Source organism: Tiliqua scincoides, chromosome 1, assembly GCF_035046505.1.
Source record: "Tiliqua scincoides isolate rTilSci1 chromosome 1, rTilSci1.hap2, whole genome shotgun sequence".
Classification (NCBI taxonomy): Eukaryota; Metazoa; Chordata; class Lepidosauria; order Squamata; family Scincidae; genus Tiliqua; species Tiliqua scincoides.
Window position 1 is genome coordinate 69,437,355 of NC_089821.1, and position 25,077 is coordinate 69,462,431.

The window sequence follows — 25,077 nt, forward strand, 5'->3', positions numbered from 1 at the left end:
GAAGGGTTTCTAATCACTACCTAATCTTTCTATATGCAGGTACTGGACCCACCAAGATTCAGAATGGAAAGAGAAGAGGGCACGTGGAAAGCAGCCAAGACAGGGAGGTATGGCTTTTTCAGAAGTCAGAGCTTTTTGCAAAGGTGAGGCAAGATCTCAGGGCTAGCAGCTGAAGGAATGATCCTCCTTGTCACCAGCAGTTAAGTTCTTCTGAGAAGCTCCTGGTGGCACAAGGCACATGAGACTGAAACAGTTCACAGCATGGGGCCAAAGCCTCTGTGCCTAATCTCGAGACTGGGGGTTATCAATGCCTGCTTGGCATCATTATAGGGTGGGTAGCGGAAGCTGTTGAATTTCTCCAGACCCATGCAGCGCAAGAGGATGCCGCGTTTGTTAGTGAAGGTGTCAAAGCTGAACTTGCCATGGTACCTGCCAAATCCACTGCATCCTGCAACAACAACAAAAAAGCATATAGATCGAACCCGACTCACAGGTAGCTGCACAGCCTGGGCATATATCTTCAACACCTAGGCAGGGAGCGACCAGCCAGCTCTTTTCAGGCAACATCATTTTTAGGTAAATGGGCCTTTGCAGGCAGCAATAGGAAAGGGATCCCATCGCACCACTCAGGCATCTTCCACAGCACTCTAACCTTTGGTACTGCATTTCTGCCCAGGCACTTTAGATGCATACCCATCCACTGATTTTCCAGGAATATGCATCCCTGGACAAGCCAATGCATTTTGCAGTGCAGAGATGAATATTCCTGAATAATCCGTTGATGTCTATGGAACCAAAGTGCATGGGCAGAAATACCCCAAGTAGTATACCTGAGTAGTATCTCTTTTTAGGGCTGCACTTCTAGAACTTGTCACTGGCAGATAAATACTTTGTTAAAGTAGCATTCATTTCCCCTACAATGATTGTTATGTTTGAACCAACATCATTCATGCTAGGAATCCTGTCTCCAGCAAGTGTGTTTGAAATGGTGATCTAGGTGTAGATTTGGATGTAGAGCCTTCTTTTGGGTAGTCACTCCAACAAGCCATTTCAAGCAGCAAGTTGGTTGACTCTTCCACACTGGTGGATCTGCTAAAGAATGAGGATTTAAGCCTTCCTCAGAAGCCAATATTCACCAGAAGCTTCTACTCTAGTTGGTGTCATATCTAACGTTAAGAGAATTGTCCTCAGAGCAGTAAACTAGACAATTGCTATTTGCTATAATTTGCTTAAGAAAGGGTTCCAAGCCTGCTGTGTCAAACTTCAGGTTGGAGCTCGGCCTAGCAGATAAGCTACTCACAAATCTACCCTGCCTGCTGCTTGGCAGGACAGGCTGAGATGCTTACATCTCAAAATAAAGTTATTATTATTACATGCAATTAGTTTTTATGTTGCACTTTGTGCATGTGAACAACACAAGCAATATATAAGCCAACAAGGAAAAGACTGTCCCTCTTGTCTCAGAAACACTTTTGAGAGAGGATGGCTGCTGCATAGACATAGTCTTACAGGCTGCCTATGGCACTGGAAGAAGCTTAAGAGAAAGAGTGAATACAGAGGCAAGGGGAATAGAGGCCTAGTCATACCAATGCCGCCAAATGGAAAGGTGATTAACAGAAACTGCATCAAGCAATCATTTCCACAAAATCCACCACTGCTGATGCAATCCAATACTTTGTTGACAACCTAAAGTGAGGAAAAGTACACAACAGTATCAGAAGCAAGTCCCACTGTGTTAAGTGGGGCTAACTCCCACTTGAAGTATGTACAGCAGTTATTCCCAAACTTTTTAGCACTGGGACCCTAAAACAACACTCTATCAGGACCACCTTGCTTTATGAGCCTTAAGAAAAGCATTTCACTTTACCAGCCAAAAGCCTGCTTTTATTCTTTTTCCTATGGTGGGGGAGACTGCCTTCTGGAGCAGTAGTTGAGCTCCATGTTCATCAGATTGGGACTGTTCTGGTAGCATTACATTCCCCTTGGCCTGGCCTTCATTGAGAGCCAAGGCTTGGTTGCCTGCTCATGAGTAAGCACACATATGTGGCTCAGTACAGCTTCCTTGCCAGAGTTTGTTTGTTCCTACGTTCATCAGACCATTCTGGTGGTGTTGCATCCCCCTTGGCCTGCCCTGTGAAGTGGACCAAAGCTGATTTGACTGCTTGTGACTAAACATGCACATGCAGCTCAGTTTCACTTTCCATAGGGTTCAATATACCTTCCTTGTCACCTATCAGCTTGTCAGTCATGACCCACAGTTTGGGAACTGCTGATGTATAGGATCGCAACCCTAGTCACTTTGGGTCATCATCCCTCCAAGCTAACCTCACCTATCCAAAACAAAATGCCACCTGAATGGCTGGCTAGGAAGTATTCTCCTGCCTTCATGGTACAGATGAAAATACAGTACTCCTTTCTCAGGCTGTAGTCCATGCAAACTTACTTAGGGACTAAGGTTGCAATCCTAAACATAGTTACTTGAGAGAAAGGCCTACCAAACACAGTGGGACTTAGCTCTGAGCAAGGAAGCACAGAAGTGAGCTGTACAGGTTTCTCTCACACACACTTTTGGAATGGAAAGCAAAAACTGGAGATCCAACATGCCCCCTTCTCACGCCCAACAGCAATTTCCAATGCAATCTGTATGCCACTTAGGGCACAAACCAATCCTGCGCTGGAGCAGGCAAGCCAGGAGGCTTGTGCTGCACCCAACGCAGGTTCATTGGCTGCAGCGGCTCAGCCAGGGGCAAGGGGAAGCTCTTCCCCTTATGCCTGGGTAAGGGCTAATTGTCCCAATGGGTCTCCTTGGACCTGCACCACCTCTGGAGATGGCACAGGTCTGAGGAGAGGGGAGTGGCTTGAAGCAGGGCTGCCCATCGCCCGCCCTCCCCCATCCAGAAACGCCCCCTCCTGTCTCCTCCCTGCCCCCCCATGCCTACCTTTGCCACTTATGTCAGCGTGGGCGGGAAGTTTGGGCCAGCATAAGGCGCAGTTAGGATTGCGCCCTTAAACAGTAAAGGCACATAGAGCTGTATCTTCAGTAACTGCTCCATACTTCCTGAACTCCTCCTATGTTGGTTAGAGCTCAGCCTAGTCTAAGCATGTTCTAAAAGCAATGCAAGTCCTTCTTGATCACCTGCAGTTATATAAAGGGGCATGGGTTACTGCTGACCTTGTTGGATAGTGTGAAGTATAATTCTTAAGCATACCTTGTTGTTACTGGAGAAGGCATAGGCAGCCAGTGGGCGTGGCCTGCAATTGATGAATGCGATGGCTGCATCCAAGTCTGCCACAGTGACAATGGGCAAGACAGGTCCATAGATCTCCTCTTGCATGACTGGCTCCCATTCCTTCACATCAGCCAGCACGGTAGGAGCTGTGGGCAGAAGTTCACATCAAGACATATACTCCTACTTGCTGCCACATCCAACCATGCAGTCACAGCCCCAAAGCTGTCCTCCCAAGTGCTCAAGCACAGAAGATTCTTTTCCCTTCTATCTACCCTCACTGACTGTAATGGAAGTGCGCACGGTCCCTTGAGGAGATGGGGTGTGGTGTCAACAGTGACCCCTTGCTCTGGCAGGCAAGCATAGGGTTAACCCCAGGGCAGTGGGTATGCTGCACAGCTACAGCCACTAGAAGGAACCAGGTCATTAAGGGATAAAAGCAGGACCTGAAGAAGGGAGAGTTTGGTGGGTGTAGAAGGAAGGAGCTTGGAGTGAATGAGAGAGTAGAAGGAAAGGGCTTGGAGGAGAGAGAACTAAACTGATGAATTAATGGACTGAGCAACTAATGGACTGGCTGATGGACTACTTGCTTTGCTGACTGATGGATGGACTGACTAATGGAGAGATAGACAAATGGACTTCTGAGGATTGCTGGAACAGAGACTGCTGGAGATTGGTGCTCCCATGACCTGCTGAAGACAAAGTTGCTGCTGTGGTGGTTGGAGAAGCTGCTGGCAGGAGAGGGAAGGAAGGAGGACTTCTGCAGGCTGAACAGGCGAGCTACCCTGGTGGGGGGCCCAGCAGTGTGGAACTAGGGCCATTGTGGGGGAATACAGGGAGCTAATTAGCTTAAAATGGGCATAGGTTCTCAAGGCAAAGCTTGGACTGGGAATTTGGCAAAACACTGACGCAACTTGAGCACTTCACAGATATCCTCCTAGATATCAATGATAGTGGGACTCTCCATCTTTCCCCCACACCACTCCATTTGCTCACCAATATAACGGTCACGCTCATCTGTCTCTCCGCCAATGGCCACTCGGCCACTGTTGAGCAATGCTTTGACACGACGAAATTCCTTATCGTTAACCATGCGGCCAAAGTCAGGCGAGTCCTGGGGTACACAGCCGTAGAATTCGCGGATAGCTTGGCGCAGGCAAGGCATCAGTTTCTCCTGTGCTTCAACAGTGCAGAGCACATAGTCTGCTGCAGTGTAACTCTGGCCAGCATTGAAAAACTTCCCCCATGCTATTCGTTTAGCTGCATTCTGGAAATCACAACAATCATCCACGTAGCAGGGATTTTTGCCCCCCAGTTCCAGAGTCAATGGTGTCAGGTTTCTAGCCGCTGCAGACATGATGATCTTTCCCACACGGGTACTTCCTGCAGAAGTACAGCAAAATGTGAGCAGTCATAGAAAGTCACATACTTGGAACTGCCATGCTCAAAATGCCCTCACCCCAAATTCTGCATTAAGTAACTCAAATTTTGTATCTGGGGAAGAATTATGGGATTGGCATTCCTATGTATGTCTGGTCAGATGCAAGTATTCAATGATGCTTACTCCCAAGAAAGTGCTGCACTTTCTATGTACAGTATTGCAGCCTGTATTAGCCTATATTTATTTTGCTTCCAATAGAGCAAACAAAATTTGAACACTGAATTACCTAATGTGGACATGCAATGGGCAGAGTGCTTTGTTAGTTGTATGGTACATGCATCAATTAGAATAATTGCCAACCTGAAAATTAAAAAGCAGAGATCACCTGCAAAGAAGATGTAATCAAAATGGTTCTCCAGTAATTTGGTGACGTGTTCAGGGCCACCTGTCACCACAGCAAATGAATCCTGCAAAACAAGGGAGAAGGCTCATGTCTCATTACCTCCAGTCAGTCCTTCATCCACCTTCCCATCACACACACTTCTCCCGATTATTTAAGGGGTTATATATACACAGTGCGCGAACTGTGTACTCTGTGTAATCTGTGTACTCTGTACTCTGTGTACTGTGTAATCTGCCAAGATTTTGGACTGATGATCATCCTTAAGAAAACACAGGTCATGGTTCAGGATATGGACTCACCTCCCTGCATTACAATCTCTGCGCATGAAGTGGAGGTTGTCCATGATTTTGTGTACCTTGGCTCAATGATCTCTGACACTCTTTCTGTCGATACCAAGCTAAACAAACACATCGGTAAAGTAACTACCATGTTTTCCAGACTCACAAAGAGAGTCTGGTCCAACAAGAAGCTGACGGAACATACCAAGATCCAGGTCTACAGAGCTTGCGTCCTGAGTACAATTCTGTACTGCAGTGAGTCATGGACTCTTCGCTCACAACAGGAGAGGAAACTGAACGATTTCCACATGCGCTGCCTCCGATGCATCCTCGGTATCACCTGGCAGGACAAAGTCCCAAACAACACAGTCCTGGAACGAGCTGGAATCCCTAGCATGTATGCGCTGCTGAAACAGAGATGCCTGCGTTGGCTCGGTCATGTCGTGAGAATGGATGATGGCCGGATCCCAAAGGATCTCCTCTAAGGAGAACTCATGCAAAGAAAGCACCCTACAGGTAGACCACAGCTGCAATACAAGGACATCTGCAAGAGAGATCTGAAGACCTTAGGAGTGGACCTCAACAGGTGGAAAACCCTGGCCTCTGAGTGGCCCGCTTGGAGGTAGGCTGTGCAGCATGGCCTCTCCCAGTTTGAAGAGACACTTGGCCAACAGACTGAGGCAAAGAAGCAAAGAAGGAAGGCCCATAGCCAGGGAGACAGACCAGGGACAGACTGCACTTGCTCCCAGTGTGGAAGGGATTGTCACTCCCGAATCGGCCTTTTCAGCCACACTAGATGCTGTGCCAGAACCACAATTCAGAGCGTGATACCATAGTCTTTCGAGACTGAAGGTTGCCAACTATATATACACATTACATGCATACAATTGAGCCATGATACTCTTTCTTAAGGGCCACTTGGCAAAAGAAGAATGTGCAAAAGGGAGTGGCAGGGAGGATATCTTTAACCCCTTTCATGCCTGTATGCAGCAGATTGCATGCAAGTACCTTGTGTACAAATATACACTTTCCCCTCTTTGGATTCCTATAAGAGAAAAAACTGATTGCATGCGTGCGGGGGGGGGGGGATTTAGAACAGGGAAATGGCAGAAATGACATCCAGGATTGTGGCTTAGTATCATAAAATTGTGCTAGCCGCTCAGCAGTGTTTCTCAAACTGTGGATTGGGACCCACTAGGTGGGTTGTGAGCCAATTTCAGGTGGGTCCCCATTCATTTCAATATTTTATTTTTAATATATTAGACTTGATGCTGCCATTATATGTGACTGCATTTGGGGAAATGGTACAGATCTGTACTTTTAACAGGCTACTGTGTATATTCTTTTAACAATGATACTTACACAAAGGGACTTACTCCAAGGTAAGTGTGGATAGGATTGCAGTCAAGGAAAAATGTTCCTGCTTGATGATGTCACTTCCAGTCGTGACATCACTTCGAGTGGGTCCTGACAGATTCTCATTCTAAAAAGTGGGTTCCGGTGCATGCTAAATGCGCAAGAACCACTGCCTTACAGTGCTTTTAAATGTGGGAAGGAGAGAAAATGCAATGCCTGGTCTCTACCAAAAGGAAATTTAAAAGTTCATCTACTCATAGTGAATGCTTCCCCTCCTTGTACAATAAGAATTCTCCTTGTACAATAATGTCTCGTGTATACTATTTTTACACCTGGTAAGTGAATCTGTAGTAATGGCGATCTTATACTTGCAAACACAGTGGCTTACTAAATGTTATCATTAAATGTTTTAAATAGATGGGATTAAAACCAGAAATGGTCCTTTCCAGCAATGGGGGGGGGCAGAATTCAACCCAGGAGCACAACATCCCATGAGAGTGGGGTGTAGTGTTTCTGCTTCCACAGCAAAAATCCCTACTTGCCTACCTATGACAATATGCCTCTTTGGTGGCAGTTTGCAGAAATTGCCACTTGGAAGCAAAGTACCACTTCTGGGATATGGATTTTTGCTGTGCAAACAGTGGAGGGGAAAAGCATTTAGTCCCCTTCTGATTACGGAGTTGTGGTTGCTCCCATTATTATTCCCATCAGAGATAAGTCCCAATGCAAGATCAATGAGGGACAGGCCTTGAAATAAGTACCACTGCAAAAGACTGCATGGTCAAGCAGACAGGCTGTTTTCTGGATTCCCTGTCTTCTTCATCTAGTCCAGCCAGGACAATAGTTCTAGCCAGCCCACCTGCTGTGACAGGCATGCACCAGATTATTGGGCACTGAAGCACACCTGATTAACTCAGAGGTCAGGTAGAGATGCCCAGGTAGTCATAAACTATCCAGTTGGACATCATTGAACTTAGGTTTCTTACAGTGATGGGTGTTCGCTTGGCTTCTTCCATGAAAGCATCTATGTGTGGTCAAGTTCTTATCTACTTTCATGGGGATCAGAGAGGTGTATGCTGACTAAGGCCCTGAGTAACTACAGATAGGGACCAGTTTGCTAAGATCATGGAACATTATGGAATTTTTTTGCTTTTCAGTTTGCCTGTAATTGCTTGCTTGTATTTTTTCTAAGATGCATACCTGGGCACTGCCAACACCAAAGGTATTTTCTAAGCTTGCTCATTTTATTCTTTTCTCCTTGTTTTATCCAGCCCAAACCCCTACTTCATTTTAAATAAACTCTCATTTTGTGTTTTAATTCTTTACTTACCAGTGCTTGGTTGAACTTGGAGCCTTAACCTGGTCCTCCTCAACCCTTGGCTACACACCATTGGTTAGATTTGAGGGAAACTCTCCATGTAACTGGGAGGGAGACTTTTGATACTGATCTGTCTCTGACTTTGTCCTCATGGTGGCAGTGGAGTGTACTGATTTTGGCCCTAACACAGGGCAGATCAAGGGAATGAAGCACTGGTTTCAGGGTCCCCTACCCCCCTCTCCGCTTATTGCATCTCTCTAATAGTGTGCTGTGTACCAAAACATGCCTATACCCTCCATGGTCATTTAGCAGTGTCAAAGGAGCACTTCCGGTCCACTTGGGTTTCATATGTGTCTCCTAAAGTGTAACGTATTGTCTAGTTTTGTCCTTAACAAGCCTCACTTCACTCACAGGCATGCAAAACAAATTTGCAACTGGCAATCTTCTGCATGTGCCCATTGCAGCTCACATGGGTCACACTAACACACTCCACATTCTGAATGCTGTCTCTGCCACCAGCATCCTTATCCTGATAGGATCAGTATTGACCACAAACACACTAAGGAAGTGCAACAGCCACAATTTTCAAAAGCAGGAAGACAGTATATCATGAACTACGGTGAACAGGAATTACATTTTGAGGAGAAAATAAAACAGGTTGAGGACCTTACCGAATCAAGATAGCATGGCAGACATTCGGCAAGGAGCCTTGCAGTGCAGGGGCTTTTCTCTGAAGGTTTGACAATTGCACAATTCCCTGGTGGGAAAGAAGAATACATTACTGTGGCAGTGAGAGATACACAAACCCACCACCTGCCTGGATCAGGCCAGCAGGAGCCACCATCAAAAGAACAGCAGAACAAGAGGGTTCACAGGTAACAGTTGCAGCAGGATTTTGGGTGGAAGCTTCTCACTTACCAGCTGCAATAGCCCCCACCAGAGGTGCCAAGATGAGATCGATGGGGAACTCATAAGATGCAATAATGAGTACCACACCAAACGGGTCCTTGCAGATAAAGGCACTGTCAAATTTCATGGCCTACAAGAAGATGAAGACAGGAAAATTCCATGGATCAGAGTGAGAAAACAGCAAAGCAAGTTACAGAAATAAAGGTGCTTGTTTTGCACCACTGTGTAGACTCACCAGTTGTGGCCTTTTCCTTTCACTTAATACTTGGCTTAGCTAACCTAATCATTCATTTGTTTTATGTTCACTTCTCTCAGCTTTGCCAAAGGACCTGCAAGGCCCAAATCATATTGGAGATGAAAAGATGTAATCCCTTACTGAGGGCGTAATCCAGCCCTTGACTTGAAGTACCAGCCTGCAAAGGCCGACGCAAGCCTCCACGCTGGCTTCCTCCACACGGGTTACGGGTTACGTTGCCCCGGATGGACTGATGCAAGGAGCAAAGCTAGGCGAGGGGGAGGTGGAAGGGAGTCATTCCTAGGTGGGGGAGGGAGGGCGGTGGGAGCCCCCAGGGGCGGGTGGGGAGCAAGAGGCGGGGCTGGGATCCAGTAGTTATGCTGGATCCCAACCCCCATTCCCAGGGAGAAAAGAGCGGCTTCAAGCCACTGTGATCTTCTCAGATTTGCGCCACCCCAAGAGGTGGCGCAAGTCCACGGAGACCTATAGGGGCCAGCAAGCCTTACCCAGAGGTAAGGGGAAATGTTTCCCCTTGCCTCTGGCTGAGCCGCATATGGCCCCTATCCTGCGCTGGATACAGCGCAAGCCCCTTGGCTTGCCTGTTGCAGTGCAGGATAGGTTTGCGCCCTAAGTTTTTAAAATCATTTCTTCCTAGAAAGTTTTTCAATGCCTCATTTAAGTTCATCAAGGTTAGCCAATATGTGCATCAGAGCACATGGAGGGTAGCACATGGAGGTTAATGGAGGGTAGAAAGCAAAGGAATAAATTCCTTATTAAACTGAAGGGCTATTTCAGTCATCGTAGGTTTTGCATTTGTACAACAGACTCGTGAACAGCAAAGGAACTTTCAGCTTCTTGTATGAAATGCACCAAAACAATATACAGTAGTAAAATGGCTTTACAGAGGCTGCAGATGCAATCTTATTAAGAGAACAATCCTGAACTTCCCAGAGCCTGGTGGAGCAGTGGCGCCAAAGTGGCTAAATCCATCGGGTGCTGAGACGCAGCCAGAGATTTCCTCGTGGGAAGGGGACATTTGTCCCCTTCCATCCTGGAAAGCCCCTGCAAGCCCTGCAACAGGCCATCTATTTTGTTGGAGCAGACTTGAGGGACTCTGTGTCCAGCCTTCCAGCCTGACACGGAGTTCAGGATACAGTGGAGCTCGATCCCACCCCTTCTCACCTTGGTTCCTCCGCTCACACTGTCCTCCTGCTCCCCATGTTCTGCCCTCCCCCACCCGCCACTCTGAGGCCGCACCACTGTCCGATGACTTCACTTAACTCTGGCTGAGGCATATCCTATCTCTTCCACTGGGGCCGGCTCCTGACTGGCGCAGGTCTGGTGCCAGTGCTCCCTACCCACCACTTGCCGTAAACATGGTTTACGGCACTTTTATGACACCCAGCGCCTGTACCGGGGCTCAGCGCCATGCTAGCCCAGTTTAAGATCATGCCCTAAAGCATCTGGACTACTCCTCAAAGTGAGTATCAGTACAACAGGTTTGAAAGGGGAGAGACACCAGATCCATCTTCAGTTTGAGTAGATCGCACAACCTCTGGACCCTTTTTCCCTTCAGGCAGAGACCCATCCTTCTTTTTCCCTATAGGAATTTACATTTTCTCCCCATCTTAATTTGGCCTCCTTACTAGGGGTTTTTCCACGTATTCATCCTTCATCCAGCTGCTCAGGTTGTCGAGTGTAAACTTCACCTCATACTTAGTGACGGCAATCTCATACCCACTTTCAAAACGCGGCTGCAGGGGAAGACAAAAAGACATTGGTGTACACCAGACACCCACACCAGACTTTAGTATGCTCTTAAACAGTTCACCTCCATATAGTAGGTAGTTCTGGTAGGCACCATTTTGCGGTGGTTCCGCTCCTACTTGGAGGGTCGGTCCCAGATGGTGGTGCTGGGGGATGCCTGTTCGACACCCTGGCCCTTGAAGTGCAGGGTGCCACAGGGTTCAATTCTGTCCCCCATGCTATTTAATATCTACATGAAACTGCTGGGAGAGGTCATCCATGGGTTTGGAGTGGGGTGTCATCAATATGCTGATGACACCCAGCTCTATCTCGCCTTTCCTCCAGACTCCAGGGTGGCGGTTGAGGGCCTGGAGCGCTGTCTGGAAGCAGTGAGGATCTGGATGGGGGCTAACAAGCTGAAATTAAATCCGGATAAGACAGAGGCTCTCCTGGTTCGGAAATCCTCTATGCAGGTGCTGGACTATCGGCTTGCGCTGAATGGGGTTGCACTCCCCCTGAAGGAGCAGGTCCGCAGCTTGGGGGTCCACCTGGACTCACAGCTGCTCCTGGATTCCCAGGTGGCGGCTGTGGCTAGGGGGGCCTTTGCGCAGCTTCGGCTGGTGCGCCAGCTGCGGCCATACTTGGATCGTGCAGATCTGGCCACAGTGATCCATGCTACGGTGACATCGAGGTTAGATTATTGTAACGCGCTTTATGTGGGGCTGCCCCTGAAGACGGTTCGGAAACTGCAGTTAGTGCAGAATGCGGCAGCCCGTGTGGTCACTGGAGCTAGGCGGTTTGACTCTGTCAGTCCACTTCTCCGGGGGCTACATTGGCTACCCATTCATTTCCGGGCCCAATTCAAGGTGCTGGTCTTGACCTTTAAAGCCCTATACTGCTCTGGGCCAGCCTATCTTAGAGATCGCCTACTCCCGTACAATCCGGCTTGTCCTCTCAGGTCATCAGAGAAGGCCTTTTTACATGTGCCGCCGCCTAAAGAGGTACGTGGGGCGGCGGCAAGAAATAGGGCCTTCTCAGTAGTGGCACCAATGTTATGGAACTCCTTTCCCCTTGACTTGAGAATGGCTCCCTCCCTCGAGACCTTTCGGCGAGGCCTGAAGACCTTGTTGTTTACACAAGCCTTCTGACTCTATGGCCTTTTTAACATCTTTTATACATCTTTTAGTTTTTTACAGGCGTGATTCCTCCTTGAACTGCTGTTTGATGCTCTTTTTATTCTGACTTTTATCTGATTACTGTTTTTATGGTTTCTTTTAATGTGTTTTTAATATGTTTTTATCTGTTAAATTATGTTTTAATCTGTTTTTGTTTTTTTAATATGTTGTAAGCCGCCCTGGGTCCCTCTGGGGAGAAGGTCAGGATAAAAATAAAGTTTATTATTATTATTATTATTATTCTGGTTCCTCTAACATGTATAAAACTATGGTCTGGTCAGAACCACATTCAGACCATCACACTCACCTTACGCATATCTTGATATAGGGCATGCAGGATATCTTCCTTCTTCTCATCCAGGAAGCGGCCAATTGCCTCCAGCTGCTTCTTCCGATACTCCATTGGGCGGGTCTTTCCTGTTAGCCAGGTGGCCTTCAGACTAGTGACCAGGCTAGCATAGGGGTTGGAGCTGGGGAGAAAGCAGAAAGATGCTCACAGAATTAAAGGGTTTCACAGGTATTGTTGTCAACATCATCCCTTAAGGCAGGATACCCCATATTCTCCTTGGTGGAAATTTATTTCAGAGCTAGCATAGTGGATAGGAGTCTTACAAAATACTCCTAGTCATGTCTACTCCAATGTAAATGCCACTGAGCTCAATGGAACTTGCTCCCAGAAATGTGTGCCTAGGACTGGAAACTAAGCTACAAATCAGGACTCCCCTATTCAAAACTCTTAATTCAACACTGGTGCAACCGCAATGTAACCCCAAGGTAAGGGAACAAATGTTCCCATACTTTAAGAGAGCCTCTGTGACTAGCTCCCCATCACAAGATGCAGTGCATGCCCCACTGGTATGGCTGCACTGGCACTGGAAAATTGGATAGGATTGGGCCCACTGTCAGCAAGCCACTCAGACTCAGGGCCCAATCCTATCCAACTTTCCAGTTCTGATGTAGCAATGCCAATATGCCATATGCTGCATTCTGTGGTGAAGGGGTAGCCATGGAGGCCTCTTCAAGCTAAGGCAGGGTTTCTCAAACTAGGGTGTCACAATTCTGTCTTTTGTGGAATTGCATTCCACTGGGAATTCTGCATCCAACTGTGTATGGCATGACAGGGTAGCTCCTAAAGCCGTGGTTTTAGCGCGTTATTTTTCCAGGGTGTGTCACCCCCCTCGGCGTGTCACCTGGTGTGGCCCGCACCCCCCTAGTGACGCCACTGCCCAGCATGGAGATACAATGATGCATCTAAAGGAGAAAGTGTTATAATAGGTATCTTCAGTTACCCTCACACTGATGGGGTAAATTTACACTCAGGTCACAAAAAAGAGGGGGGGGGGAATTCTAGAAACACTAAGGGCACAATCCTAACCAGGTCTACTCAGAAGTAAATCATATTTTGTTCAATGGGGCTTACTCTCAGGAAAGGGTGGTTAGGATTACAGTCCATATTACTGTTGGTTAGTCCTGGAACCAACCAGAGGGTGACTCAGGAATTAATCCTACATGGCTTCCAAAACCTAGTATGAGATGTAAGTGGTGTTGAACAGAACAGTGATCATCGTGCTATCCAGTAACTGGAAAGTTTCCAAGAAGGACCAATCCAGGCACACTGGACTTCAACAGAGGGGACTTCTCAAAGATGAAGGGACTAGCAAAAAGGAAGTCAGAGGGAAAGTCAACAGGGTCAAATCTCTCCAGAGTACATAGAAGTTATTTAAAATGCCAGTAACAGAAGCTCAATAAAAACATATAGCACTAAGTGAAAAAGCATGGCTAGATCAGGAAGATGCCACTGTAGCTTATGAGTAGGGAAAAATATACTAAAAAGGCAGGAAGATTTCAGAGATCCTGAAAGATCCTGCCCAAATAAGGAGAAGGGAATGAACACAAGTTATGGCAATATACTGTAAATGTAAGCTGACGATAAAGACTAAAAAAAAGGAAAATGTGGAGCATGCTGCCAAAAAAAAGCAAACAATAAAAACTTATTAAGCGATTTCAAAAGCAGAAAGTTGGCCAGGGAGACAGCCGAACTCTTAGATATAAGGAATAAAAAGGAATCTATAAAAAGAAATGGAGGTTGCAGAAAAGCTGAATGTATTATCTGTCATCACTGTAGAAGAGATAAGGCAGAAACCAATGACTGAACTGATTTTCTAACTTATTTTCTTAGGAGGCTCAGGTCAGAGGGCAGCCCAATCCTAACCTGCACTGACGCAGCCAGGCCTCATGACCAGTGCTGTATCTAGCGCAGGTTAGGAGGCAGCTGGAGGTCTCCTAAGGGTGAGAGGATATATTTCCCCTTACCCTGAGTAACACCAAACCAGCTGTATGGGGCTACTGAAATCTCTACCAGCTATATAGCAGGCTGAAGTACATGCAGCCCGGTGTAATACTGGGAGGACTGGGGAGGGATTAGGATACAGTGGAGGAGGCCTCCACCAATCCTACCCCTTCTCTGGTTGTGTTCTGCCCCTGTTCCGCCCTTCCCAAAATTCACATGATTAGGCCTGAACTGTCAGTGAAGAACTAACTAAGACTGCAATCCTAACCACACTTTCCTGAGATTGAACCATTGAACAAAATAGGACTTACTTCTGAGTAGACCTGGTTAGGCTTATGCCTTAATAGATCTTGAAGTTGTGGTGGATAGGTCAATGAAAATATCTGTTTTGCGGTGGTTCCGCTCCTACTTGGAGGGTCGGTCCCAGATGGTGGTGCTGGGGGATGCCTGTTCGACACCCTGGCCCTTGAGATGCGGGGTGCCACAGGGCTCAATTCTGTCCCCCATGCTATTTAATATCTACATGAAACCGCTGGGAGAGGTCATCCGGGGGTTTGGAGTCGGGTGCCATCAATATGCCGATGACACCCAGCTCTATCTCGCCTTTCCTCCAGACTCCAGGGTGGCGGTTGAGGGCCTGGAGCACTGTCTGGAGGCAGTGAGGATCTGGATGGGGGCTAACAAGCTGAAATTAAATCCGGATAAGACAGAGGCTCTCCTGGTTCGGAAATCCTCGATGCAGGTGCTGGACTATCGGCTTGCGCTGAATGGGGTTGCACTCCCTCTGAAGGAGCAGGTCCACAGCTTGGGGGTCCACCTGGACTCGCAGCTGCTCCTGGATTCCCAGGTGGCGGCTGTGGCTAGGGGGGCCTTCGCTCAGCCTCGGCTGGTGCGCCAGCTGCAGCCGTACTTGGATCGTGCAGACCTGGCCATGGTGATCCATGCCTCTGTGACATCGAGATTAGATTACTGTAACGCGCTCTATGTGGGGCTGCCCTTGAAGACGGTTCGGAAACTACAACTAGTACAGAATGCAGCGGCCCGTGTGGTTACTGGAGGTAGGCGGTTCGACTCTGTCAGTCCGCTTCTCCAGCGGCTGCATTGGCTGCCCATTCGTTTCCGGGCCCAATTCAAGGTGCTGGTATTGACCTTTAAAGCCCTATACTGCTCTGGACCAGGGTATCTTAGAGATCGCCTGCTGCCGTACAATCCGGCTCATCCTCTTAGGTCATCAGAGAAGGCCTTTTTACAAGTGCCGCCGCCTAGGGAGGTACGTGGGGCGGCTGCAAGAAATAGGGCCTTCTCAGTAGTGGCACCAACGCTATGGAACTCCCTTCCCCCTGACTTAAGAATGGCTCCCTCTCTTGAGACCTTTTGGCGAGGCCTGAAGACCCTTCTGTTTAAACAGGCCTTCTGAGTTCTCGGCCTTTTAACATCTTTTTAACATCTTTTAATATTTTTTACAGGCCTGATTCTTTTATGACTTGCTGCTGCTCTATGCTCTTTTTACCTATTTTTACTCTGACTGCTGTTTTTTATGATGTGTTAATATGTTTTTATTTGTTTTTAAATTATGTTTTTAATATGTTGTAAGCCGCCTTGAGTCCCTTTGGGGAGAAAGGCGGGATAAAAATAAAGTTATTATTATTATTATTATCATCATCATCATCATCATCATCATCATCATCATCATCATCATCATCAGCCTGCTGTATGGCAGCTGTGAAGGCGGCAAATTCCAAGAGTTCATTAAGAAACAGATTGAGAATAAGACTGCTGATATTAAGCATATTAAACATACAATATAAATCTATGGCATGATGACTGTTGGAATACTGTGTACAGTTCTGGTTGCCGTGACTCCAGAAACTGGAAGAGGTGCCTAAAAAGGGCAATCAAAATGCCTTTCTTACAAGGGAAGGTGCTTTTTAGCTGGATGGAAGATGATTGAAAGCTACATGATTGAAATGTATTTCCTTTTTTCATCCGTGTCACAATACTAGAATCAAAGGTCATCAGATGAAACAGCTTCCACCCAGCTTCCCCGCCTCCTTTTACCCCTCTCTGGGCTTCTCCAGGCAATTCTAAGGAAATAACCACATTGGGCTTCTTCTTCTGCCGTACCTCTTCCAAAGAATCCAAACCGCCCAACCTTCATCCAATGATCATCATTTCCTTCAGAGATGAACAAGAGAGCCCTCACCCCCTTCTGCTTGACGAAAAAGCAAAATATTAACCCTTCCTTGTCTTATGGCTGGAATGTCCCTGGTGCTTGCTCAGTCTGAATGATGGCCGCACAGGGTCTTTTGCAAAAAAAAAGTAAGCAGTCACACCCAGGCACAGACAGATTCCAGTCTGCAGGCGTGGGAAATCAATGCTGAGTCAGTGAACTTGACTCAAGTCAGTGCTGGAGTAACTGACACAGGTGACTTGAGTGTACATGAGTCAGCAAAAACACATGTTTTTGCAACTCTGACTTGAGTCACCTGGCTCAAGTTCCCATCCCTGGTGATGACCGCTAGCTTAGATGGCTTTAAAAAGGGGTAAAATTCTTAGAGGATAAGTGGCTGCTCATATGATGGCTATGTGCTACCTCCAGTTCAATGGCAGTGTACCTCTGAAGAGCACTTCCAGGAGAGCAATTGAGGAGGAGAAGTATGCCTACTCTCCTCCATCACGAGCATATTTATTAGAGAATCCTACTGAACCTACTGGAAGTTCCAAGTAAATGTATGTAGGATAGAGCAGGATATGTGAGTTTACATACTATCTGATGTTTTCAGGCAACATATGAAAACCAACTCTCTGTGCCAGCGGTGCTCAAAGTGCCGCACACTGGGAATGTGTTCCTTGGCATTGCCGGCACTTTTGGATGCAGAGTGCCACACGACTGCAAGTCCTGTTGCGTCTGCTCTGGCCTGTCATGATTGCTCTGGCCCGTCACGTCTGTGGTCAATGCCCCAGCGGGCATTGCGCCCAGACTTCCGCAACAATGCAATGGGACTTGCACTCCGGAACCGAAAGGACAGGTTACGGGAGGGAAGGATTTGGCTGAATACCAGATCTGGCCCTCTGGCTGGGGTCTGCCCTGCCCTGCTCTATGCTTTCAGATTACTCATAAGTAGAGTAATCTTTACTCATACCCTGAAAAGACTTCTCTTTTCCTTACCTACATGAGCACTGCTTGTCTCCACTATGCTGAGGAGTGTCCTTGCATTTCTGTTGTTGTCTTGGGCTCTGCTGTCCTGCACAGGGTGTGCTCTGCTTGTCTTTATGGTGGAAAGAGTCCTCCAGGGGTTTGCACTTTTGTCTCACACTTTGCTGATCTACAAACACAGTGCTCTGTTTCTCTTCAGGTTGTTTGGGGAACTCTGGAGCTTGGCGTTCTTTTCTTGTGTCACTCTGTCCTGCAGGCAGGCTTTGCTCTATTTCTTGAGCTAGAAAAAGATACAAAAGGCATCAATCAGCTGTGCTCTGGTTGGTAGAAATTCCTACTGCATTTAGCTTATACTATAATTGATTCTCTCCTATGAAAGGGAAAAAAACTCTTGCATTTATCTTCAGTGCTGCTTTAGGAACATCTAAACCTGTTTTAGGTCCCAATCCTATGCTGTCCTGATGCCTCAGAGTACAGTGGCACCAAAACGGCCACCACTGTATCCTGTGGAGTCAGAGCAGCAGCCGGAAGACTCCTCAGGGTAAGGAAATGTTTGTTCCTTCACCCCATGTAAGATTCCAGTGGCCCCAATGGGTCTACTACGATCTGCACAAGCTACTTAGCTGGCTCAGAACCAAAGAGATGTGTGTTGGGTTCTGCAGCTCAGAAGGGGGGATTCAGTGGCAGGATTCAGTGGCAGCCTCTCATACTGTCCCTCTCCCCCTCCCGGGCCCAATCCGCCCTCTGGCCTTCCCTCCCTCACCCCAATTTCAACCCCTCTGTGCCTTCCTCCATCCCCACCCCGAAAAGCTTGCCCACTGGCCTGCCCTTCCTCAGCATCCTCCTGGTGCAGCGGCCCAGTGCGGACGGGTGTCAGCTAGTCCACCATCACTGTCTGTTTCCCACAGGCCGCGAAGTGCCTCAGGGCACTTGCATGACAGCTGTTGCTGGGACAGCACTCAGACTACTGGCACTACCTCTGCAGAGGACTGGGATGTCCTTCCTATGACCTTGGGCTCAAAATACTTCTCACTTTATTTTTTTTATTGGTGAGAGGGGGTTGAAGCCTGTAGGCTGAAGTTTTACTGCTGGTTCTACTATCTCATTCTTTTGGGTCAATACATCCAGTCAGAGTCGGAAGTAATAACAACAGAACTGCCCAGTATAATTCACTGAACATGAGAGAGATGTCCACAGTGGTGGAAATGCACAACTACACAAAATAAAAAGTCACACTAATTCAACATGAAGCACTTTGTAGCCAGGGTCAGGAAGTAAGGTTTGGAAGTGACGGGGACAATTATTCCATTGTGACACGAGTTTTGTTGTTTTAGCAGAATTTGCCTCAAATAGAAGTCTGAATAAAGAGTTACCATCCCTGTAATAGTACGTATTATGTTGTTGTTGTGTTTAAGTGTCTCAGAAATTTCAGGTCAATTTATCTAATCACAGTTCCCTTCTCCAAGTAACCCTGGCTGCCATTGCATGGGAATTATCCCATTTTATCTTTACCACAGATCAGAATAAAACCTTAAATGGGAACAAACTAATTTTCAGTCTTTTCCAGGACTGTTTGCTGGTATTTCTCCTGCATCTTTTAGATTGTGAGCCCGTTTGAGATAGGTAGCCATTTAGTTATTTCACTTTCTGTTTAAAGCACTTTGTCAACTTTTTTTTGGTTGAAAAGTAGTATATAAGTATAAGTATATATAAGTATTCTTAATGATAAATATTGAAAAGTAATTCTGATGCTGGCTGAAGGTTTTTTCTGCTCCATATTTTTTTTTCTGCACCAGTCATTCCCAATTCTCTTGCTTCTCAGCAGAGAAAGTCAGTTGCAAGGGGGAAATGGCTAGTGGAGGGCTCAGAGAGCAGCATCCAGGGTGAAAGAAAGCAGGCCTTCCCCTGCCAACTTTATCACTCTTTGGCCATTTCAAGAGTAAGAGGCATGATGTGGTGGCATCAGGAAAAAATAATAGGAAGAGAGTTGGATAAGAACAGCCCCACTGGATCAGGCCATAGGCCAGGGCTTTTCAAACTGGGGCATCCCCAGGATTGCACCACTCCTGGGGATCACGCCACTGCCCCCCCCCCCCGCTCCTGCAAGCACTTACAGTGGCTCAAACTCTCCAGGAGAGTTTGAAAACCACTGCCATAGGCCCATCTAGTCCAGCTTCTTGTATCTCACAGTTGCCCACCAAATGCCCCAGTGAGCACACAAGACAACAAGAGACCTGCATCCTTGTGCCCTCCCTTGCAGCTGGCATTCTGATGTATCCCAATGGGTCCAATGACGTAGGATGGGTCCCTGGTGATGCATGCCCAATCAACCACCACTATGAGGCAGGTCCCTGCAGGTTTTGATGTTGATGGGAGGTGGCAGGGCAGAATAGTGTGGCTTCACCACAGTCATGCCACACCCAAGAGGATTTTCTCAGTGCACTGGATCTGGCCTGGGGGCTGTAGTTTGGAGGCCCCTGGCCTAGAACAACAGACTGATAGATTTAACTTTGGGTTGTGTATAAAACAGGTAGACACATTAATGTGTGTCATTTATATAAAATGAATGAACACTAAGCATCAGCCTGTTTGTATACATTTTGTTTGGTGTTTTGAAGAAAAACGATATACAGTGGTGCCTCACATAACGAAATTAATCCGTTCCGCGAATCCTTTCGTTATGCGAATTTTTCGTTTTGCGAATCGCGTTTTCCCATAGGAATGCATTGAAATTTAATTTTTTGCCTATGGGCAAAAAAGGTCAAAACAAAGTCAAATTTGGTTTACAAAGTGTTTATTACATGCTCTTTAAAGGCATACATACTGTACAGAGTATTTCTAAAATTTGAAGCATACACGAAATTTTTTATTTTTTTAAAAATTTGTTATGCGAAGCACGGACCTAAAAAGTTTTCGTTATGCGAAGCATGGACCTAAAAAGTTTTCGTTATGCGAAGTATGGCCAGAAACTTTCGTTATGCGAGTTACCAAACCCAATCGAAAAACTCTTTTGTTATGCGAGTTTTTCGGTGTGCGGGGCATTCGTTATGCGAGGCACCACTGTATTACTGAAAACTTTAACATTTCATTCAAACCAATATTTCTCAACCAGTGGTATGGGTACCACCAGTGGTACCTGAGGTGCATCTGGTGGTACTTGCAGGACCCCAGGACCCCTGCTGTATGGCAGTGAGACCAGCAACCTGACACAACAAACAGTGGTAGGAGGCTCCAAAGCATGCTTTTCCATGCTCGAAAAGCCCTCCTGTTCTGGCTGAAAAGCTCTCTTGTCCACCCTGAGCCTCTGTCACCTGGATCCAGCCTGGGTGGCTGGGAACTCCCCAGGAGTAGGGGTCTCCTCGTGGGTAGAGGACTCCTTGAGAGTAAAACCCGAGTACTCGCAGGACTGGGGTCCAGTACAGAGCACATATCCGGGAGGGGGAATGAGGGCCAGCTGGGAACACCAGGCAGGCACATGGTTAGGAAGGGTGGGGCCAGCCCAAGAGGGAAGAGGCCTCATAAGGAGCCTGGAGAGGGAAGAGGGGGGGGCTCCTCTCCAGAAGGGAGCAAGGCCCAAGGAAAGCTAGAGGGCAAGCAGCCTCCCTGTCTAAGGGAAAGGATAGAGACCGCCAGAGGCAGGGGACGGGGGCCCGCCCTGGCCAGAGGAGGCTGGGGGGAAGGCTTCCCAGACCCAGGGCCCTCCTGGACACAGAGAGCGATCCCTGGAGACACGGGATCGTGGAGACAGGGGATTGAAGCTCACTACACCCCGAGGGGACCAGCGCAGAGACAGCAGGGGCCCTCTCAAGGCCAGGCAGCCTGACCCAGACCAGCAGGGTTGTATTCTCCAAGAGCCCAGACCTCAGGCCACAGGAGTCAGAGCTGAAGGCTTGTACGGAGAACATCCAGGGACGGGGAGGGTCAGGTCCAGAGACCACTTGACGTCGGCGTCACCAGTCGGCATAATGTATGTAAGGCTGTGAAGTAACAGCCCTGATGAATGTAAAGCGGCTGACACTATTAAACCAGATGTGTCAAACATCCGTACCTGCCTCTCTTCTATTAACCCGCCGCCGACCGTCCAAGGACCAGGTAAGCCCCTCGCTCTCACCTACCACCCCAGGGAAGGGGCCACCGCCTGCCATGAACATTACAGCCTCCTACTGGTGTTTGTTGTGTTGCATCTGGCCTCCCAACCCAGAAGTAACTGGGCTACTTGCAATGATGTCATCCCCAGTTACTTCTCATCAGGGATGGGAAAATCCAGTGGGGTTTGACTTATGTGGAGTCACTGAGTCACCACCCCCCACAACCTGACTAGAAAAAGAGTCATAATGGGGCACATTCTGAGTAGCCAAATCACCCTTTATTGACTCTAAAGGAAGTCCCCCCCACTCCGCCTTTAAAAAGCCTGCTGTGGGGAAAACAAGGCTGCTGCTGGGGGTGTGTGTGTGTGTGTGTGTGTGTGTGTGTGTATGTCAGAGTTCTCTTTAAACACTCCCCTGATGACCTGCCCATCTGTAAACAGGGCAGGTGGGGTGGAAGGGAGTGTGAGAGAGAGCAGGACAGAATAGGCAAGAGGGAGGATGGTCACAAGCAGCAGCTGCAAGGCTTACCAGGATGACCCAATCCTTTGCAGCCTTACTCAGAAGTAGTCCCACTTCAGTTGGTCATTGAAAGTGGCTTCCTCCCCCCATGCAATGCAAAGCATGATCACTATGAACATCCCTTCCTCCTCTCCCTCCCTGGGTTTCTCAAGCCAATTGTAAGGCAAGAACTCCCCATTGGCTAATTCTCCTGCTCTCAGCCAATGAAAATATCAGAATGCCCATCCTTTATCCAATGATCATCCCTTCCTTCCTTCCTATCAGAAAGGAGAAAAGAGAGCCCAGTCCTACCTCCCCCCATTCATTCCAACATTTACCCTTTCTTGCCTCCTGGCTGGAATATCCCTGCTGCTTGCCCGGTCGGAATGCTGCCCCACTAGGTTTTTCACGCCGCGAAAACATCAAGAAAGCACACCCAGACACAGGCAGACTTGAGTCAGCACATGTGGGATGAGTGCCAAGTCAGGGGGGCCCTGACTCAAGTCTTTTTCAGACTCTTCCACGCGTGCAACTCATGAGTTGCCAAGTCAGTGAAAAACACGCATTTTCGCGATTTGAGTCTGAGTCCCATCCATCCCTGTTTCTCATGGTACTTAGAATAGGTGAACCATATTAAGTGGTACAGCAGAGGTAAAATGTTGGGAAACGCTGTTTAGATGACAGCCTGTTTATTTTACAGTATAAAATTAATCTGTTGCTGATGTGAGCCTAGACCAGGGGTGCCCAAACCCTGGCCCTGGGGCCACTTGCGGCCCTCGAGGCCTCTCAATGCGGCCCTCAGGGAGCTCCTAGTCTCCAATGAGCCTCTGGCCCTCTGGAGATTTGTTGGAGCCCACACTGGCCTGACACAACTGCTCTCAGTGTGAGGGCAACTGTTTGACCTCTCGTGTGAGCTGTAGGATGAGGGCTCCCTCCACTGCTTGTTGTTTTTCATCTGTGATGCAGTAGATTAAAATAGATGAAAACAGGAAACCAATCCTTTTCCATGCATTTCTCCAATGTATTAAAAGGGAAGTCTTATCATGTGCAGAGGTATAACACACTGCCCAGGTGCCCAGGGCAGTGATGTCATGTCACATGACGTGGTATCACATGAAGTTACTTCTGGATTCTCCCTGAAGAAGGGGGAACTTGCTGCAGTAGTCTCACACCTCCATTCATTCCCCCGTAGCTCCCCTTAAAGAGAAGCCAGCACAGGAGAAGGAACAGGGGGTGTGAAGCCACCAGCACCTCCTCTGTAAATACGGCGGAGCCTGAGGGCAGTCATGCATCCCCTTGGCTTAGCGCCTGGGGCAGGTGCCCTTCAGGCTCCGCCCTAGTTACACTTCTGTGCATGTGCCCATCTTATCTGATACAAAGTGTCAGCTTTGAATGTGTTTTTGGTAGTTATCAGCAATCAAGTACAGCATGCCATTTAACACCCCTCAGATTTTTATCATCTACATGAACTCTAAAAATGCCCATGAATAGGTCAATTGGGCTTCCACCTTTGCCCATGCTGAAAACAAAAATTTTTGATACGAGTCATTATACTTGCTAAATCCAGCTGCTGTAGCTGCAGTCCAACCAGCTAGCACAAGCCGGAAACTGTCTGGAAGTCAGAGTTAGTTTGATTTAAACAGAAATGGAAGCATCATTTCCAACCTAGAAATATTAACTAAAGTAAATTCAATTTAGTTAATATTTAATTAATATTAACTTGGATTGCTAAACAAGGTAAACCACATATTAACATAAATGCTAGAATTGTTGCAGGTGCCACTTCTTCATGCCTCTCTCCCCTTCTAGGTTTGGCCACATGGAACTACCCAAGGGGCCAGATTTGCCCCAAGGACCACTGGCTGCTTATTCTTGGAACACATACAGGTTCCATTGACACTCTTGTATGTTTGTATAATTTAAATGAAGTACACCAGTTTAAAAAAAACAAAACGATGACAAGATTGCTATATTTTACCTTTCTGTAGAATTAATTTAGTTTTTTTCCCCTTTTCTGTAAATACCAGGGGGGAAAATCTAATAAAACCAAGTCATTATTGATACCCTTCTACTTGTTTTTCCTGAAAAATTGCCTGTTCTGCACAATGAGAGCCTAGAGTGTCCAGGAATCAATATCTATCTCCAAATGACTACACAAAGCAATTCTGAAAGATTTTAACAGGATCTCAGAGAATTTCCAGCATTCAATAATATCAGAAAAATAACTTCCTGGAATAACTGTGATCAGCATTGGCAACCATACCTATACCAGTCACTATTATACAAGCATCCAAAATTATGCTGAGGGGCTAGAACAAGCACCCCTTGGAGAGAAGGATATTTCCCATTCTACTTCCTTGTCCTTTACCTCTTTCCATAGTTCCAGCTGTATTCCTCAGCCTGTACGTCTGCTTCTTCACCTCCTACTAGCTCTCGATGCAACTGGTGGGTGGAAGGCTCAACAATTTATTTGTGTCTTTAGGAGCCTTAGGGCACAATCCTAACCAGGTCTACTCAGAAGTCTATGTTGTTCAATGGTGTTTACTCTCAGGAAAGTGTGGTTAGGATTGAAGCCATAGACTCATCACTTTTGTGTTGACTTATTTGCTTTGCAGCTTCATCCTCGGCAATGATGATTGGCTGCTGGCCAAAGCCATCTAAGAGTTAATTGGCACTGTAGAAAGGGGGCAGGCTCTTCACCCCCACCCCCACCCCCCCAAACCACAAGAATAAGAAGAAAACAGTCAGCGCAAAGGATATGACTGGGAAGGAGGAAATACTCCCTAAGGGGCATGTGGAGGCTGAGTTGTCCTTATGGAACTGTGGACGAGGCAGGAGTACTCAGTGAGGTCAACAGGCCCATAATATAAGAGGAATGCCTTTTTCATACACTAGTACTTTTCTTGGCTGAGAAGTCTTGAGAAGAGGGAGTGGAATATAAAAAAGCACATCAGTAAATCCTCCTCTTGTACTCAGGATAGGAACCAGATATCTTTGATGGAGCTCGGTGTAGAAG

At 47.3% G+C, this 25,077-nt stretch overlaps 1 protein-coding gene across 1 annotated transcript; it reads right to left on the reverse strand.

The window, feature by feature from the left end:
- Positions 1 to 254: 254 nt before the first annotated feature.
- LOC136644868 (aldehyde dehydrogenase family 3 member B1-like) lies at positions 255 to 21,439 on the reverse strand. The gene is made up of 11 exons (XM_066621063.1): positions 21,347 to 21,439; positions 20,787 to 20,929; positions 12,336 to 12,498; positions 10,754 to 10,861; positions 8,882 to 9,002; positions 8,635 to 8,720; positions 4,994 to 5,075; positions 4,224 to 4,610; positions 3,210 to 3,376; positions 1,587 to 1,686; positions 255 to 448 (listed from the first exon to the last, which is right to left on the reverse strand). Exons 1-11 carry the CDS (start codon positions 21,437 to 21,439, stop codon positions 255 to 257), a joined length of 1,644 nt encoding a protein of 547 aa, XP_066477160.1.
- Between the last annotated feature and the right edge of the window lie 3,638 nt (positions 21,440 to 25,077).

What these genes read in the sequence shown, in the direction of transcription:
- LOC136644868 (XM_066621063.1), bottom strand. Translation starts at nt 21,439, where the DNA reads ATGCCGACTGGTGACGCCGACGTCAAGTGGTCTCTGGACCTGACCCTC. An exon ending in AATACGTGGAAAAACCCCTA is followed by an intron (nt 9,003 to 10,753) that starts GTAAGGAGGCCA and finishes ATCTTCTTGTAG; the next exon opens with GCCATGAAATTTGACAGTGC. An exon ending in CCTTCTCCAGTAACAACAAG is followed by an intron (nt 1,687 to 3,209) that starts GTATGCTTAAGA and finishes TCCTCACTTTAG; the next exon opens with GTTGTCAACAAAGTATTGGA.